General features: G+C 55.0%; 1 protein-coding gene across 4 annotated transcripts in view; it reads left to right on the top strand.

Moving 5' to 3' along the window:
- Nucleotides 1-18963, top strand: part of LOC121271046 (E3 ubiquitin-protein ligase CBL-like) — an 81361-nt gene that overhangs the window by 45467 nt on the left and 16931 nt on the right. For 3 of the 4 annotated variants that reach the window (XM_041176748.1, XM_041176747.1, XM_041176745.1), the window contains exons 3-11: nucleotides 104-260; nucleotides 5390-5511; nucleotides 6255-6392; nucleotides 11508-11595; nucleotides 12478-12609; nucleotides 13281-13487; nucleotides 14822-14959; nucleotides 16798-17040; nucleotides 18697-18797. In XM_041176748.1, coding sequence (XP_041032682.1) covers nucleotides 104-260; nucleotides 5390-5511; nucleotides 6255-6392; nucleotides 11508-11595; nucleotides 12478-12609; nucleotides 13281-13487; nucleotides 14822-14959; nucleotides 16798-17040; nucleotides 18697-18797 — 1326 coding nt within the window. The remainder of the gene's footprint in view (nucleotides 1-103; nucleotides 261-5389; nucleotides 5512-6254; nucleotides 6393-11507; nucleotides 11596-12477; nucleotides 12610-13280; nucleotides 13488-14821; nucleotides 14960-16797; nucleotides 17041-18696; nucleotides 18798-18963) is intronic. The other variant, XM_041176746.1, reaches the window with a different exon arrangement.

Here is an 18963-nt window from a genome sequence, read left to right as displayed (position 1 = left end):
ATTCCCTCCTGCTTCCCGATCTTTCCAATTTGAACCCCCTTTCCCAACCCCTCCTCCCCCCCCACCACCCCCCCCCAACTCTCCCCTCGATCCTTTTCCCCAGGTGCATCGTTCCCTGGAAGCAATTCCGTGAGCAGCTGTACAAGGTTCACCGGTTCGGGAGTGGGATGGAGTCCATGGCCCTCAAATCGACCATTGACCTGACCTGTAACGACCACATCTCCATCTTCGAGTTTGACATCTTCACCCGGCTTTTCCAGGTAAGAGAGGGAAGGAGGCAGAGGGAGGCAGAGGGAGGCGGAGGGAGAGGGAGGGAGGGGGAGGGAGAGGGAGAGCGCGAGGGAGAGAGATGGAGAGGGAGGGGGAGGGGGAGGGAGGGGTAGGGAGGGGGAGAGAGACGGAGAGAGGGAGTGAGAGGGGGAGATGGAGGGAGAGAGGGGGAAAGAGGGAGGGAGAGAGAGACAGATAGAAAGAGAGAGAGAAAGGAAGGGAGAGAGAGGGAGGCAGAGAGGGAGGGGCTGAGAGGGAGGGAGGGGCTGAGAGAGAGGGAGGGGCAGTGAGAGGGAGGGGCAGTGAGAGGGAGGGGCAGTGAGAGGGAGGCAGTGAGAGGGAGGCAGTGAGAGGGAGGCGGAGAGAGGGAGAGTGGGATAGAGAGAGAGAAAGGCAGTGAGAGAGAGGGACAGAGAAAGAGGGAGGGGCAGCAAGACAGAAGGAGACAGAGAGAGACAGAGAGAAAGACAGTGAGAGAGTGGGAGGGACAGAGAGAGAGAGAGACAGACAGAGAGAGAGGCAGACAATGAGAGGCAGAGAGAGTGAGGAAAGAGAGAGAGACAGATAAAGAGATAGAGGGAGAGAGACATAGAGAGAGTGAGGGACAGAGACAGAGACAGAGTAAGAGAGAGAGGGGGAGGGAGACAGAGAGGCAGAGAGAGAGAGGTACTGAGAGAGAGAGTGAGAGAGAGACAGAGGGAGAGGAAGAGAGGCAGAGCGAGAGAGAGACAGTGTGAGCGAGAGAGAGACAGTGTGAGCGGGCGAGAGAGACAGTGTGAGCGGGCGAGAGAGAGACAGTGTGAGCGGGCAAGAGAGAGACAGTGTGAGCGGGCGAGAGAGAGACAGTGTGAGCGAGCGAGAGAGAGACAGTGTGAGCGAGCGAGAGAGAGACAGTGTGAGCGAGCGAGAGAGAGACAGTGTGAGCGAGCGAGAGAGAGACAGTGTGAGCGAGCGAGAGAGAGAGACAGTGTGAGCGAGCGAGAGAGAGACAGTGTGAGCGAGCGAGAGAGAGACAGTGTGAGCGAGCGAGAGAGAGACAGTGTGAGCGAGCGAGAGAGAGACAGTGTGAGCGAGCGAGAGAGAGACAGTGTGAGCGAGCGAGAGAGAGACAGTGTGAGCGAGCGAGAGAGAGACAGTGTGAGCGAGCGAGAGAGAGACAGTGTGAGCGAGCGAGAGAGAGACAGTGTGAGCGAGCGAGAGAGAGACAGTGTGAGCGAGCGAGAGAGAGACAGTGTGAGCGAGCGAGAGAGAGAGACAGTGTGAGCGAGCGAGCGAGAGGGAGAGACAGTGTGAGCGAGCGAGCAAGAGACAGTGTGAGCGAGCGAGCAAGAGACAGTGTGAGCGAGCGAGCAAGAGACAGTGTGAGCGAGCGAGCGAGAAAGAGAAAGTGTGAGCGAGCGAGCGAGAAAGAGAAAGTGTGAGCGAGCGAGCGAGAAAGAGACAGTGTGAGCGAGCGAGAGAGAGACAGAGTGAGCGAGCGAGAGAGAGAGAGAGAGAGACAGAGACAGAGACAGAGAGAGAGAGAGACAGAGCGAAAGAGAGAGAGAGACAGAGATGGATACAGAGAAAGAGAAAGGCAGAGAGAGGCAGACAGAGAGAGTGAGACATAGAGACAGGCAGGGAGAGACAGACAGGCAGGGAGAGAGGCAGGGAGAGAGGCAGGGAGAGAGGCAGGGAGAGAGGCAGGGAGAGAGGCAGGGAGAGAGGCAGGGAGAGAGGCAGGGAGAGAGAAAGACAGAGAGAGTGAGACAGACAGAGACGAACAGAGCGAGGGGGGGACAAAGAGAGAGAGAGGCAGAGAGAGAGGGACAGATAGACAGAGAGAGAGGGACAGATAGACAGAGAGAGAGGGACAGAGAGAGAGGGAGAGAGGGGCAGAGAGAGGCAGAGAGGGAGGGACAGAGAGGGGGTGGGACAGAGAGAGTGACAGAGTCAGAAGGAGAGAGGCAGAGAGAGAGACGGACAGAGAGAGTGAGAGAGAGAGAGACGGACAGAGAGAGTGAGAGAGAGAGACGGACAGAGAGAGTGAGAGAGAGAGACGGACAGAGAGAGTGAGAGAGAGAGACGGACAGAGAGAGTGAGAGAGAGAGACGGACAGAGAGAGAGAGAGAGAGAGAGACGGACAGAGAGAGTGAGAGAGAGACGGACAGAGAGAGTGAGAGAGAGAGACGGACAGAGAGAGTGAGAGAGAGAGACGGACAGAGAGAGTGAGAGAGAGAGACGGACAGAGAGAGTGAGAGAGAGAGACGGACAGAGAGAGTGAGAGAGAGAGACGGACAGAGAGAGTGAGAGAGAGAGACGGACAGAGAGAGTGAGAGAGAGAGACGGACAGAGAGAGTGAGAGAGAGAGACGGACAGAGAGAGTGAGAGAGTGAGACGGACAGAGAGAGTGAGACGGACAGAGGTAGAGAGAGAGAAAGAGATGGAGAGAGAGGGAGAGGGAGACAGAAAGAGATAGAGAGAGGGAGATAGAGGGAGAGAGAGGGAGATAGAGAGAGAGAGGGAGGGAGAGAGGCGGAGGGAGAAAGGCGGAGGGAGAGAGGCGGAGGGAGAGAGGCGGAGGGGGAGGGGGGAGGGAGAGAGGGGGAGAGAGGGAGAGAGGGACAGCGGGAGAGGGAGAGAGGGACAGCGGGAGAGGGAGAGAGGGACAGCGGGAGAGGGAGAGAGAGACAGCGGGAGAGGGAGAGAGACAGCGGGAGAGGGAGAGGGGGAGATAGATGGAGAGAGAGGGAGGGGGAGATAGATGGAGAGAGAGGGAGGGGGAGACAGATGGAGAGAGAGGGAGGGGGAGATAGATAGAGAGAGAGAGACGATCCCGAGATTCCTGGACAGTCACTGCCCCCAAGCAGCCTGGGAAACTGACACTTGTATAGCGCCTTGCACATTCTCGGGTGTGAAACCCAGGACACTGCCCGCCCGCCCCACACCCCCACCCCCACCAGGACAGGGGACTTCTCTGTACCCCCACCCACCACCCCCACCCACCACCCCCCGACAATCCCCCTCCCCAACCCCCAACGGCCCCCTCCCGCTGGCCCTCCCTCTCTGATCAGGGCGGGGGTGCACCCCCCAACCCCCTCCCCCCTCCATTAAGCCCCACCCACTCCCCCACTCCCACGCCCCTCGCCCACCCTCCTCCCCCAAACTCCTTCCCACCCCCAGGGAATATCTCTCTTCTGAGTCCTTCTGAAAATGCAGTGGGTGGGGGAAGGGTGGGGGTGGGGCACCAAGCTTTCAGCACCGCCCCCCCACCCCCCCACCCACACCCCTACTCCGAACACTCCCTTCACGCTCGGCCATGATGGGTGGGGGGTGGGGGTGAGCAGGTGACTGAAGCCTGCAGGGAGCCCCAGTGGTGACGGAGGAGTGGGGGGGGCGGTGGTAGTTTGGTGGGGGTGATGGGGGCCTGTCTCCTGTGCCTAACAGAAGCTGGTCGACGGGGCGGAACCGGCTCCCAAGGAGGGAGCCAGGAAAAGGCGGAAAGAAACCGGCAGCGCCTGGGGCGGTGAACCCCGAGGGAGGGGAGTCACTCCACCCACATCGGCGAAGGGGTGAAGCAGCTTCACCCCAGGCACCGGCCACTACTCCAAGGCCGTGAGCATCGCCCTCTCATTCATCGTCAACTCCGTCGGGTGGTGGCTGAGGAGGGTTGCCGCCTGGGACTCTTATAACAAGCGGTAGCACCGTGACTGTCCTGAAGGGGCGCTAAGGACTAAAGGACGTTCCAATGGTAGCAGCGGTCAGAAAGCAGAATGTGATCATAGCAGGACTGGGTGAAAGGTCAACGTGAACAAGTGACACAAGGTCCTTGTGGGGGGTGGGGGTAAGGCGAGGGGGCGGTGGTGGGAAAGATAGAAACTAGGGTACAAGGTGGGGCTAAAAGAGCGAATTAAAGTGAAGCTAAGTTTTTTGCAAAAGAAAAGGTTTCATCACTTTCTCGTGGGAAATTTGTGCGTTAAATCCCTTGGGTTTTGGTGTGTCTGATTCGGGTCACTGAGGCTGAGAACAACCTCTCCGTGCACCATCCTTAGGCTGTGCCCCCGCCCAGAACTGACAGCGCGAGGAGTGCGGCCACCCCGGTTGCTGTGGAGACGAAACCACACGAGCTCAAGAGACTCGACAGCTACTTCCTCTCTTCGTGCTGCCAGAACTTTCCACCTGCTTGGCTGACCAATGACCTTGTCACTCCCGGCGGCTGACGGTTAGAAACCCCGAACGGTGCATTGGCCAGGGAGTGGGGCATGGTGGGCAGATAGACCCCCTTCCCCACCCCCTCCACCACCGCCCACCTCCCCGCCCACCACCCACCCCCCCCCACACCACACTCTGGCGAGGGCGCTTTGCTGCTCGCAGGCCGGGGGCTTGAGGCCCTGAGTCCGTCACCGGCCACGGTCCCGAGCGTTCCACAGAGCTGGCTGCGCTCGCCCCGCGCAGCGAGAAGGTCAAGGGTCAAGGCCAAGCACAAAGGCTAAAACCCGTAATCCGCAACACTTTACTGTACTGAGGGAGTGCTGCGCTGTCAGAGGGTCAGTACTGAGGGAGTGCTGCACTGTCAGAGGGTCAGTACTGAGGGAGTGCTGCACTGTCAGAGGATCAGTACTGAGGGAGTGCTGCACTGTCAGAGGGTCAATACTGAGGGAGTGCTGCACTGTCGGAGGGTCAGTACCGAGGGAGTGCTGCACTGTCAGAGGATCAGTATTGAGGGAGTGCTGCACTGTCAGAGGGTCAGTACTGAGGGAGTGCTGCACTGTCGGAGGGTCAGTATTGAGGGAATGCTGCACTGTCAGATGTACTGTCTTTTTGATGAGATGTGAAACCCAGGGCATTCCCGTGATTGAGCAGTAGAACAATATTCCACATGGGACCTCCAGACTGCAATCTTATAACCCAGAAGATGACCATTCAGCCCATCCTGCCTCTGCTAGCCCTCTCTGTGGGAGCTATGCCACTGATAATTCTCTCCAGGAGCTGCCCATACCTTCCCCGCCAGTCATCGTTGTCTACGTCCCAACCTCAGAGGAGAACGGGGTTAGCCCATGAGTAGGTGGGAAGCGCTTGGTCGCGTGCGATGCCGGAATGTTCCGTGGTTGCTGACGGGCTGCGTGTTTTCCATCCCCAGCCTTGGCCTTCACTGCTGAAGAACTGGAACTGCCTCGCTGTCACCCACCCAGGTTACATGGCCTTCCTGACCTATGACGAGGTGAAGGCGAGACTCCAGCACTACACCCAGAAACCTGCCAGGTATCGTGTCGGCCAGTCTCAAATGTACAGCGTTTATCCCGCTCCACCTCAGGCTCAGGGGGTTGTGGGTTCAAGTCCCGCTCCAGACACCATGAGCTCGGCAATCGAAGCTGACACTCTTAGCACAAAGCTGAGGGAGTGCTGCACTGCCTGAGGTGCTATCTTTCAAATGAAATGTTAAAGTGAGCCCTGGGTCTGCACTCTCAGGTGGTTGTTAAAGATCCCACGGCTACTACATGGAAGGGGGGCTGAGGGGTGGTGGCGTAGTTTTCCCCGGGTCCCAGGGCTAATATTTATTCCTCAACCATCACTGAAAACAGATGATCTGGGTCATTGTCGCATTGCTGTTTGTGGGAGCTTGCTGTGCATTCATTGGCTGACGTGTTCATTACAATACAATAGTGACCGCATTTTCAAAAAAGACTTAATTGGCTGTAAAGCGTCTGAGGTTATAAAACTGCAAACAGAAATGCAAGACTTTTTACAGCGAGAGTGAAGCATTGTGTGAGTGTGTGTGTGTGTGTGTCTCAGTGTATATGCATCTGTCTCTCCGCCTTTATGTCTCTGTTTGTCCGTGCCTGTCTTTGTGTTTGTGTCTATGTCTATGTATGTGCCTCTGTCTGTCTCCCTGACTCTGTGTCTCTGTGTGTGTGTGTGTGTGTGTGTGTGTGCGCATGCGCACACGCATGTGTTTGTGTGTGTGCACATGTATGTATCCACACGGTGTCTCGTTCTCTTCACAGCTACATCTTTCGGCTCAGCTGCACACGGATGGGACAATGGGCTATTGGCTATGTGACAGACGATGGGGGCATCTTACAGACCATCCCTCAGAACAAACCTCTCTTCCAGGCCCTCATCGAGGGCCAACGTGAAGGCTTGTGAGTAAAGGCCACAATGCGAGCAGAGTGGACAGTTCTGGTCACAGTGTTACAAACTGAATAGCGAGGCACTGGGAGAAGAGGTTCACAATGAACTGAGAGATTATACCGATCAGGAAAGATCGAATAGGCTGGGGCTGATTTCCCTAGAAAAGAGAAGGTGGAGGTGTGACCTGATAGAGATCTTTAAGATTATAAAAGGGTTTCGAAAGGGTGGATATGGTATTTCCACTAATTGTGGGAGAGACTTGAACTTGGGGCCCATCGAGATAAGAAAGTCACTAATAAATCCAATTGGGAACCCAGGAGAAATGTCTTCACCCAGAGAGTGGGGAGAATGTGGAACTCGCCCCCACAGGGGGTGGTGGAGGGTAATAGGATGGAGGCATTTAAAGGCGAAGGGCTGATGCTTCTTAAAGGTGTCAAGGTGGTTTAGAGGGAAGGGGTATTTCGAGTGGGAAGAGGCTCGGACCAGCATGGATCACGTGGGCTGAATGACCTGTTTCTGTGCTCGATGTTCTGTGCAATTCTTTGTGAGATTTTTATCCATATCTTGGGTTACAGAATTTTACAGCACAGAAAGGCCGTTCAGCCCATCTGTTCCATAGCAGTCCCCTCCCAGGCCTCTTCAACTCAGCCCCATCAGCTTCTATCCCTTTCTCCCTCGAGTGTTTACCCAGTGTCCCCCTTATAATACATTGAGACTAATCGCTGAAGGAGAGACTCCCTCTTTAAACAGGGTCCCTGAGTGAGAGACTCCCTCTTTAAACAGGGTCCCTGAGTGAGAGACTCCCTCTTTAAACAGGGTCCCAGATGGAGAGACTCCCTCTTTAAACAGGGTCCCTGAGTGAGAGACTCCCTCTTTAAACAGGGTCCCTGTTGGAGAGACTCCCTCTTTAAACAGGGTCCCTGTTGGAGAGACTCCCTCTTTAAACAGGGTCCCTGTTGGAGAGACTCCCTCTTTAAACAGGGTCCCTGTTGGAGAGACTCCCTCTTTAAACAGGGTCCCTGTTGGAGAGACTCCCTCTTTAAACAGGGTCCCTGACAGAGAGACTCTCTCTTTAAACAGGGTCCCTGAGTGAGAGACTCCCTCTTTAAACAGGGACCCCGAAGGAAAGACTTCTTCTTTAAACAGGGTCCCTGTTGGAGAGACTCCCTCTTTAAACAGGGTCCCTGAGTGAGAGACTCCCTCTTTAAACAGGGTCCCTGAGTGAGAGACTCCCTCTTTAAACAGGGTCCCTGTTGGAGAGACTCCCTCTTTAAAGAGGGTTCCTGAGTGAGAGACTCCCTTTTTAAACAGGGTCCCTGACGGAGAGACTCCCTCTTTAAACAGGGTCCCTGTTGGAGAGACTCCCTCTTTAAACAGGGTTCCTGAGTGAGAGACTCCCTTTTTAAACAGGGTCCCTGATGGAGAGACTCCCTCTTTAAACAGGGTCCCTGTTGGAGAGACTCCCTCTTTAAACAGGGTTCCTGAGTGAGAGACTCCATTTTTAAACAGGGTCCCTGTTGGAGAGACTCCCTCTTTAAACAGGGTCCCTGACGGAGAGACTCCCTCTTTAAACAGGGTCCCTGAGTGAGAGACTCCCTCTTTAAACAGGGTCCCTGAGTGAGAGACTCCCTCTTTAAACAGGGTCCCTGAGTGAGAGACTCCCTCTTTAAACAGGGTCCCTGAGTGAGAGACTCCCTCTTTAAACAGGGTCCCTGAGTGAGAGACTCCCTCTTTAAACAGGGTCCCTGAGTGAGAGACTCCCTCTTTAAACAGGGTCCCTGAGTGAGAGACTCCCTCTTTAAACAGGGTCCCTGAGTGAGAGACTCCCTCTTTAAACAGGGTCCCTGAGTGAGAGACTCCCTCTTTAAACAGGGTCCCTGTTGGAGAGACTCCCTCTTTAAACAGGGTCCCTGTTGGAGAGACTCCCTCTTTAAACAGGGTCCCTGTTGGAGAGACTCCCTCTTTAAACAGGGTCCCTGTTGGAGAGACTCCCTCTTTAAACAGGGTCCCTGTTGGAGAGACTCCCTCTTTAAACAGGGTCCCTGTTGGAGAGACTCCCTTTTTAAACAGGGTCCCTGAGTGAGAGAATCCCTCTTTAAACAGGGTCCCTGAGTGAGAGACTCCCTCTTTAAACAGGGTCCCTGAGTGAGAGACTCCCTCTTTAAACAGGGTCCCTGTTGGAGAGACTCCCTCTTTAAACAGGGTCCCTGTTGGAGAGACTCCCTCTTTAAACAGGGTTCCTGACGGCGAGACTCCCTCTTTAAACAGGGTCCCTGACGGAGAGACTCCCTCTTTAAACAGGGTCCCTGTTGGAGAGACTCCCTCTTTAAACAGGGTCCCTGAGTGAGAGACTCCCTCTTTAAACAGGGACCCCGATGGAAAGACTTCTTCTTTAAACAGGGTCCCTGTTGGAGAGACTCCCTCTTTAAACAGGGTCCCTGAGTGAGAGACTCCCTCTTTAAACAGGGTCCCTGTTGGAGAGACTACCTCTTTAAACAGGGTGCCTGAGTGAGAGACTCCATTTTTAAACAGGGTCCCTGACGGAGAGACTCCCTCTTTAAACAGGGTCCCTGACGGAAAGACTCCCTCTTTAAACAGGGTCCCTGACGGAGGGACTCCCTCTTTAAACAGGGTCCCTGAGTGAGAGACTCCCTCTTTAAACAGGGTCCCTGTTGGAGAGACTCCCTCTTTAAACAGGGTCCCTGTTGGAGAGACTCCCTCTTTAAACAGGGTCCCTGTTGGAGAGACTCCCTCTTTAAACAGGGTCCCTGTTGGAGAGACTCCCTTTTTAAACAGGGTCCCTGAGTGAGAGAATCCCTCTTTAAACAGGGTCCCTGAGTGAGAGACTCCCTCTTTAAACAGGGTCCCTGAGTGAGAGACTCCCTCTTTAAACAGGGTCCCTGTTGGAGAGACTCCCTCTTTAAACAGGGTCCCTGTTGGAGAGACTCCCTCTTTAAACAGGGTCCCTGAGTGAGAGACTCCCTCTTTAAACAGGGTCCCTGAGTGAGAGACTCCCTCTTTAAACAGGGTCCCTGAGTGAGAGACTCCCTCTTTAAACAGGGTCCCTGAGTGAGAGACTCCCTCTTTAAACAGGGTCCCTGAGTGAGAGACTCCCTCTTTAAACAGGGTCCCTGAGTGAGAGACTCCCTCTTTAAACAGGGTCCCTGTTGGAGAGACTCCCTCTTTAAACAGGGTCCCTGAGTGAGAGACTCCCTCTTTAAACAGGGTCCCTGTTGGAGAGACTCCCTCTTTAAACAGGGTCCCTGTTGGAGAGACTCCCTCTTTAAACAGGGTCCCTGAGTGAGAGACTCCCTCTTTAAACAGGGTCCCTGACGGAGAGACTCCCTCTTTAAACAGGGTCCCTGACGGAGAGACTCCCTCTTTAAACAGGGTCCCTGAGTGAGAGACTCCCTCTTTAAACAGGGTCCCTGACGGAGAGACTCCCTCTTTAAACAGGGTCCCTGTTGGAGAGACTCCCTCTTTAAACAGGGTCCCTGAGTGAGAGACTCTCTCTTTAAACAGGGTCCCTGAGTGAGAGACTCTCTCTTTAAACAGGGTCCCTGAGTGAGAGACTCCCTCTTTAAACAGGGTCCCTGAGTGAGAGACTCCCTCTTTAAACAGGGTCCCTGAGTGAGAGACTCCCTCTTTAAACAGGGTCACTGAGTGAGAGACTCCCTCTTTAAACAGGGTCCCTGTTGGAGAGACTCCCTCTTTAAACAGGGTCCCCGAAGGAAAGACTCCCGCTTTAAACAGGGTCCCTGACAGAGAGACTCCCTCTTTAAACAGGGTCCCTGTTGGAGACTCCGTCTTTAAATAGGGTCCCTGAGTGAGAGACTCCCTCTTTAAACAGGGTCCCTGACGGAGAGACTCCCTCTTTAAACAGGGTCCCTGACGGAGAGACTCCCTTTTTAAACAGGGTCCATGTTGGAGAGACTCCCTCTTTAAACAGGGTTCCTGAGTGAGAGACTCCCTCTTTAAACAGGGTCCCTGTTGGAGAGACTCCCTCTTTAAACGGGGTCCCTGACGGAGAGACTCCCTCTTTAAACCGGGTCCCTGACGGCGAGACTCCCTCTTTAAACAGGGTCCCTGAGTGAGAGACTCCCTCTTTAAACAGGGTCCCTGACAGAGAGACTCCCTCTTTAAACAGGGTCCCTGAGTGAGAAACTCCCTCTTTAAACAGGGTCCCTGACGGAGAGACTCCCTCCTTAAACAGGGTCCCTGACAGAGAGACTCCCTCTTTAAACAGGGTCCCTGACGGCATGAATCCCTCTTTAAACGGGGTCCCTGACGGAGAGACTCCCTCTTTAAACAGAGTCCCTGACGGAATGAATCCCTCTTTAAACGGGGTCCCTGACGGAGAGACTCCCTCTTTAACAGGGTCCCCGAGTGAGAGACTCCCTCTTTAAACAGGGTCCCCGAGTGAGAGACTCCCTCTTTAAACAGGGTCCCCGAGTGAGAGACTCCCTCTTTAAACAGGGTCGCTGACGGAGAGACTCCCTCTTTAAACAGGGTCCGTGAGTGAGAGACTCCTTCTTTAAACAGGGTCCCTGACTGAGAGACTCCCTCTTTAAACAGGGTCCCTGACGGAGAGACTCCCTCTTTAAACAGGGTCCCTGTTGGAGAGACTCCCTCTTTAAACAGGGTCCCTGAGTGAGAGACTCCCTCTTTAAACAGGGTCCCTGTTGGAGAGACTCCCTCTTTAAACAGGGTCCCTGTTGGAGAGACTCCCTCTTTAAACAGGGTCCCTGACGGAGAGACTCCCTCTTTAAACAGGGTCCCTGACGGAGAGACTCCCTCTTTAAACAGGGTCCCTGACGGAGAGACTCCCTCTTTAAACAGTGTCCCTGACGGAGAGACTCCCTCTTTAAACAGCGCCCCTGAAGGAGAGACTCCCTCTTTAAACAGGGTCCCTGACGGAGAGACTCCCCCTTTAAACAGGGTCCCTGACGGAGAGACTCCCTCTTTAAACAGGGTCCCTGACGGAGAGACTCCCTCTTTAAACAGGTCCCGGAGGGAGAGACTCCCTCTTTAAACAGGGTCCCTGACAGAGAGGCTCCCTCTTTAAACAGGGTCCCTGCCATTAATCCTGTGACCCTGATTGTCTTTTTCTCTGTCTTTCTCCACAGTTACCTGTACCCTGACGGCCGTGACTTTAATCCGGATCTAACCGGATTGTGTGAGCCTTTCAGACAGGATCATATCCAGGTCTCTCAGGTTAGTGATGCTGGATGGGACAAGGTTGACTATTCCATTGGGATTAGGCCAGGGCTGTTGGGCAGGAGGTAGAGGAATGTTCTTCACTGACCTGCACGTCCTTGACCTCCGATTACAGTGATCTCTCTCCCTTTCTCAGGGAAGTTATGTTAAACCTGTATAAAACACTAGTTCAGCCTCAACTAGAGTATTGTGTTCAGTTCTGAATGGCGTATTTTAGGAATGAGGTGACGGTGTTCGAGCGGGTGCAGAAAAGATTCACGAGAACGGTTCCAGGGATGAGGAACTTCAGTGAAGTGGAGAGATTGGAGAAGCTGGGACTGTTCCCCCTGGAGGACAGAGGGTCGAGAGGAGATTTGATAGAGGTGTCTGAAATCACGAGGGATCGGGATCGGGAGAAACTGCTCCCATGGGCGGAAGGATCAAGGAAAAGGCAACCCCAGTTTTAAGAGGATTGGGAAAAGAAGCAACTGAGACACAAGGGGAAATTTTTTCACACCACCAGTGGGGTTAGGGTCTGGAACGCGCTGCCTGAGAGACTGGGGGAGGCAGATTGAACCGAGGCTTTCGAAAGGGTGATTCTCCAAAGAGAAAAGGCCAAGGAGAAATAGTTGGGGGGGGGGGGGGTGGTGAATCAGTCTTGCAGAGAGCCGGCATAGACACAGAGGCCCCGAATGGCCTCCTGCTGCTCTGTAATCGTTCTATGTTCCCCAGAGGTCAAAAAACCACCTTTTAAGGGTCTCGAGGGACGGGTACCAAATATCAGCTTGAAGCCCCGGGGAGGGTGGTGGGAGATATACTGGGGGAGGGGAGGGGAGGGGGGAGCAGACCCTGTGTAACTACCTCTTCCTTCCCCACCCCACCCCCCCCCACTCTCTACAGGAGCAGTACGAGTTATACTGTGACATTGGCTCCACCTTCCAGCTCTGTAAGATTTGCACCGAGCACGATAAGGACGTGAAGATCGAGCCCTGCGGGCACCTGATGTGTAACACCTGTCTCACCGCCTGGCAGGTATGTGCTCGCCCTCACCAACCCTTCCTCCCCCTCCTCATCCCAGCCCCCCGCAACCCCCCCCCCCCCCCCCCCCCCCACAAACCCCAAACCGCGGTGCTCCGAGCGGGCCCACGTCCCACGCCTTCGGGGGTGAGAGCGGGAGGGCAGAGGGTGGGGGTGGGAAATGGCAAGGGGGGGACGTAGGCGAGGGAGATGGGGCAGTGTGGGGGTGGGGGGGGAAGAGTGAGGGGGCAGGGGTTGGGATAGGGTCAATAAGGAGAAACTGTTTCCAGCGGCAGGAGGGTCGGTAACTAGAGGGACACAGATTGAAGAGAATCGGGAAAAGACCCAGAGGGGGAGATGAGGAGAATTTTATTTTGACACGGCGAGTTGTTGTGATCTGGAAGGCGCTGCCTGAAAGGGCGGTGGAAGCAGATTCAATAGGGGAACGTTCAAAAGGGGGGGAGTTGGATCAAAGGTTGAAGGGGAAAAATTTGCAGAGCGATGGGGGGAAAGAGCAGGGGGGGAGAGTGCGGCCTAATTGGATAGATCTATCAAAGAGCCAGCACAGGCATGATGGGCTGAAGGGCCTCCTCCTACACAGTCGGATTCTCATCTAAGGGGAGTAGGCGGGGATGTTGTTCCACTCCGTCCACTGACCCTGCACTGTGACCTGTGACCCCTGCCAGGAGTCAGATGGCCATAGCTGTCCGTTCTGCCGCTGTGAGATCAAAGGCATGGAGTCCATCGTGGTGGATCCATTCCAGCCCCGGCACAGCCAATCGCAAATCAGCAAGGACGCCCTGCCTACCAACCAAGTCCTGGAGGAGGATGAGGAGGAAGATAACTTCGAGGACGTGGCGCTTCTGATGAACAAGCTGGCTGCCCTCAACAAGGTACGGGGCTGTCTGTGTGTGTGCATGTCTGTGTGTGTGTGTGCATGTCTGTGTGTGTGTGTGCATGTCTGTGTGTGTGTGTGCATGTCTGTGTGTGTGTGTGCATGTCTGTGTGCGTGCATGTCTGTGTGTGTGCGCGTGCATGTCTGTGTGTGCGCGTGCATGTCTGTGTGTGCGCGTGCATGTCTGTGTGTGCGCGTGCATGTCTGTGTGTGCGCGTGCATGTCTGTGCGCGTGCATGTCTGTGCGCGTGCATGTCTGTGTGCGTGCATGTCTGTGTGCGTGCATGTCTGTGTGCGTGCATGTCTGTGTGCGTGCATGTCTGTGTGCGTGCGTGCATGTCTGTGTGCGTGCGTGTCTGTGTGCGTGCGTGTCTGTGTGTGTGCGTGCGTGTCTGTGTGTGTGCGTGCGTGTCTGTGTGTGTGCGTGCGTGTCTGTGTGTGTGCGTGCGTGTCTGTGTGTGCGTGCGTGTCTGTGTGTGTGCGTGCGTGTCTGTGTGTGTGCGTGCGTGTCTGTGTGTGTGCGTGCATGTGTGCGTGCGTGCATGTGTGCGTGCGTGCATGTGTGCGTGCGTGCATGTGTGCGTGCGTGCATGTCTGTGTGTTTGTCTTTGTGTGTTTGTATTTGTGTGTGTTTGTGTGTGCATGTGTTTGTGTTTATGTCTGTGTTAGTGTGTATATGTGTGTGTGTTCGCATGTGTGCATTTGTGTCTGTGTTTGTGTGTGTTTGTGTGTGTTTGTGTGTGTTTGTTATTGTGTGTGTGTGTGTCTGTGTGTGTTTATGTCTGTGTGTGTTTATGGCTGTGTGTGTTTATGGCTGTGTGTGTTTATGGCTGTGTGTGTTTATGGCTGTGTGTGTTTATGGCTGTGTGTGTTTATGGCTGTGTGTGTTTATGGCTGTGTTTGTGTTTGTGTGCACATTTGTGTGCCTGTACATTTGTGTGTGTGTGTGTGATTTTGTGTGTTTGTGTCCGCGCGTGTGTGTGCGCATCTGTGTGTTTCTGTGCACATGTGTGCATGTGTTTGTGTGTGCGTGTGTGTGTGTATTTGTGTATATTTGTGCCTGTGTGTGTGTTTGTGTCTGTGTGTGTGCATGTTTGTGTGTGTATGGGTGTGGGTTTGTGTGTGCATGTTTGTGTGCCTGTAAGTTTGTTCTCGTCCATGTGTGCATGTGTGTGTTTGCATGTGTGCATTTGTGTCTGTGCATGTTTGCGTGTGTGTTTGTGTCTGTGTGTGTGTGGACTCGGTGTGTGGATCTGTGAGTTTCTGTGGTTGTGTCTGATCTCCATGTTGACTGAGGGTTGAGGCAATGACCTGTTTGTTTGTTCTATTCAGCAGGTTGAACAAACTGCATTGCCGATGCCTCCAGCCAGCCTGAATCTCACCCCACCAGCGGTTCCACCACGGACAGACCTGCTTCAGGCTCGAAGCAACGCTTCTCCCGGCGCCAGGAGTCTGGGCACGGCAACCAAGGTGAGCAGTTACCCCTGCCCTCCGCTGTTAGGCCCCCGCCCCATCCTCCACCAACCTCTGATCTCCAGCATCGGCGGAGAAGAAAAGAGTTGACGTTTAGAGTCCTCATGACCCTTCGACAGAACTTGAGTTCGAGTCCAAGAAAGAGTTGAAATATAAGCTGGTTTAAGGTGTGTGGGGGGGCGCGGAGAGAGCGAGAGAGAGAGAGGTGGAGGAGGGGTGTGGTTGTAGGGACAAACAAGCAGTGATAGAAGCAGATCATCAAAAGATGTCAACAACAATAGTACAAAAGAACACATAGGTGTTAAAGTTGGTGATATTATCTAAATGAATGTGCTAATTAAGAATGGATGGTAGGGCACTCAAGGTATAGCTCTAGTGGGGGTGGGGAGAGCATAAAAGATTTTAAGATATTTAAAAATAATGGAAATAGGTGGGAAAAGGAAAATCTATATAATTTATTGGAAAAAAAAGGAAGGGGGAAACAGAAAGGGGGTGGGGATGGGGGAGGGAGCTCACAACCTAAAGTTGTTGAATTCAATATTCAGTCCGGAAGGCTGTAAAGTGCCTAGTCGGAAGATGAGGTGTTGTTCCTCCAGTTTGCATTGGGCTTCACTGGAACAATGCAGCAAGCCAAGGACAGACATGTGGGCAAGAGAGCAGGGTGGAGTGTTAAAATGGCAAGCGACAGGGAGGTTTGGGTCATTCTTGCGGACAGACCGCAGGTGTTCTGCAAAGCGGTCGCCCAGTTTACGTTTGGTCTCTCCAATGTAGAGGAGACCACATTGGGAGCAACGAATGCAGTAGACTAAGTTGGGGGAAATGCAAGTGAAATGCTGCTTCGTCTTTTGATGATCTGCTTCTATCACTGCTTGTTTGTCCCTACAACCACACCAACCCCCTCCACTTCTCTCTCTCTCTCTCTCTCTCCGCCCCCCCCACACACCTTAAACCAGCTTATATTTCAACTCTTTCTTGGACTCGAACTCAAGTTCTGTCGAAGGGTCATGAGGACTCGAAACGTTAACTCTTTTCTTCCCCGCCGATGCTGCCAGACCTGCTGAGTTTCTTCAGGTAATTCTGTTTTTGTTTTGGATTTCCAGCATCCGCAGTTTTTTTGTTTTTATCTCTGATCTCCAGCTATTGCCTACCCTCCGACCTCTGCCCCTGACCTCCACTCCAAACTCCGACACCCTGCTCTCCACCCCAACCTCCGAACCCCGGACCTCCGACACAACCCTCCCACCAAACTTCACCACCAACCTCTGACCTGACAACCAACCCCTGGGCCTCGAGCACCACCATGCATCCTCATGGCAAGCCCCACCCCCGCAGTCCCCCTCCACCCACAACTTCTGCACACGACCTCTGCCACCCCAAAGCCCGGGTGACCACCCAGCTCGGCAAGCTTGGGCCCCCCATGGCGCCAGTGGCCCAGTGCCGATCCCGCCACCTGCCCTACCAGCGCTGCAGATCGTCCCAGACCCAGGGTCAGTTTGCAGTGCCAGATTTGTGGGGGGGGCGGGGGGGGGTTGGAGCTTGGCACACCGCGGCCTTCTGCGAGCGGAAAGTGGAGGGGGGGAGTGGGGTGGGGGGGGGTAAGTCAATCAGGGCTCCTGCAGCGGCCGGAGGATTGTTGATGGTGATGGGAGCTCAAGTGTGATGGCTACCACAGTCGAATATCATGGTTATTAACTACCGGGGCGAGTACGTGCGGGCTCGGAGGGTGGGGCATCTTATACGCTGGGAAAGATCGCAGGGGTCTTGGTGGAGGTGGGGAGGGGAACTGGAAGATGAGGGACGACTAAACGGCTGCCCCCCCTTCCCTTGTCTGCTAGCCCAGGGCACCGGCAAATCCTCCCCTGCCTGAGCGGCCGGTCAGCGCCGCACTCCTGGACTGGATGAAGAGCCGGCCTCTCCCCGGCCTGCCCGCCTCGCAGCCTGGGGCCTCGGGCACTGCCCACCGGCCAGTCCCGCCCATCCCAGAGCGGCCAGCCAATCAGAGGCAGCGCGACAGGGAGCTGAACGCCATGGACCTCATCGTGGGCGGGACGGCGCCGGAGAGACAGCTCGCCACTGCGGTAAGTTGTGCAACTCGGCTGTTCAACCGTGGGGAGGCGAATGACTGCTTTCGAGAGTGCGGAGGGGAGGCAGCAGGGCTCCCATAGCACCTGTCAGTACTGAGGGAGTGCTGCACTGTCCGAGGGTCAGTACTGAGGGAGTGCTGCACTGTCCGAGGGTCAGTACTGAGGGAGTGCTGCACTGTCAGAGGGTCAGTACTGAGGGAGTGCTGCACTGTCAGAGGGTCAGTACTGAGGGAGTGCTGCACTGTCCGAGGGTCAGTACTGAGGGAGTGCTGCACTGTCAGAGGGTCAGTACTGAGGGAGTGCTGCACTGTCCGAGGGTCAGTGCTGAGGGAGTGCTGCACTGTCAGAGGGTCAGTACTGAGGGAGTGCTGCACTGTCCGAGGGTCAGTACTGAGGGAGTGCTGCACTGTCAGAGGGTCAGTACTGAGGGAGTGCTGCACTGTCCGAGGGTCAGTACTGAGGGAGTGCTGCACTGTCAGAGGGTCAGTACTGAGGGAGTGCTGCACTGTCCGAGGGTCAGTACTGAGGGAGTGCTGCACTGTCCGAGGGTCAGTACTGAGGGAGTGCTGCACTGTCAGAGGGTCAATACTGAGGGAGTGCAGCACTGTCCGAGGGTCAGTGCTGAGGGAGTGCAGCACTGTCAGAGGGTCAGTACTGAGGGAATGCTGCACTGTCAGAGGGTCAGTGCTGAGGGAGTGCTGCACTGTCAGAGGGTCAGTGCTGAGGGAGTGCTGCACTGTCAGAGGGTCAGTGCTGAGGGAGTGCTGCACTGTCAGAGGGTCAGTGCTGAGGGAGTGCTGCACTGTCAGAGGGTCAGTGCTGAGGGAGTGCTGCACTGTCAGAGGGTCAGTACTGAGGGAGTGCTGCACTGTCAGAGGGTCAATACTGAGGGAGTGCTGCACTGTCGGAGGGTCAGTGCTGAGGGAGTGCTGCACTGTCAGAGGGTCAGTACTGAGGGAGTGCTGCACTGTCGAAGGGTCAGTACTGGGGTGTGCTGCACTGTCGGAGGGTCAGTACTGAGGGTGTGCTGCACTGTCGGAGGGTCAGTACTGAGGGAATGCTGCACTGTCAGAGGGTCAGTACTGAGGGAATGCTGCACTGTCAGAGGGTCAGTACTGAGGGAGTGCTGCACTGTCAGAGGGTCAGTACTGAGGGAGTGCTGCACTGTCAGAGGGTCAGTACTGAGGGAGTGCTGCACTGTCAGAGGGTCAGTACTGAGGGAGTGCTGCACTGTCAGAGGGTCAGTACTGAGGGAGTCCTTTGAGGTGTCCTGAGGTGCTGAAAGGTGCTGTAAGAGCAATAGGGAGGAGGGGTAGGGGATGAGAAGGTAGAGCATAAGAGGCAGAAGGAAACTCCTGGCAGCTCCACCTGCTTCTGTGCCTCTGTAGGGACTTTTCATAAGGGGTGAGTGATTCCTCACTGAGTTGAATAGCTAATCCACTGCCACGGTGTGGAAGGAGCTCCCACAGTGGATTCCTTTGCAGTGGTTGTCGCCTCCCAGGCGGCACTGGGAGTGTGTGTTTGGGGCGGCCGGGAGGGGTGGGGTAGGGGGGTGTGGGTGAGGGTAGTTGTGGGCTGGCGTGTTTGTGCGGAGGGGGTTTATTTACTGTGTCAAGCCCATCTAACCTTTGACCTTCTCCCTCTGCCCAGGGAACGACCAATGGGATTGCAGTGGAATCAAAGTACCTGGAGCCACTGCCGTTCGTGACCCGGACAAGTGACCAACCAAGCACCTCAGGGGCAACTACGCAGTGAGTGAAGCCCCCCCCAACCCTGCCACAGCCTGTAAGCCCCGCCCCCACCCCTAACGTTCATAACCCACCCCTTCCCCCATCATTAACTCTCCCAGATAACAGCTCCCCCCTTACCAAAAATCAGCAAAACCCTTCCCTTTTCCCTCTCTCCTTCTTTCCCTCT

Source organism: Carcharodon carcharias, chromosome 29, assembly GCF_017639515.1.
Source record: "Carcharodon carcharias isolate sCarCar2 chromosome 29, sCarCar2.pri, whole genome shotgun sequence".
NCBI classification, from domain to species: Eukaryota; Metazoa; Chordata; class Chondrichthyes; order Lamniformes; family Lamnidae; genus Carcharodon; species Carcharodon carcharias.
Note: the sequence above shows the minus strand (reverse complement) of the source record. Positions and strands in the feature narration are given on the sequence as shown.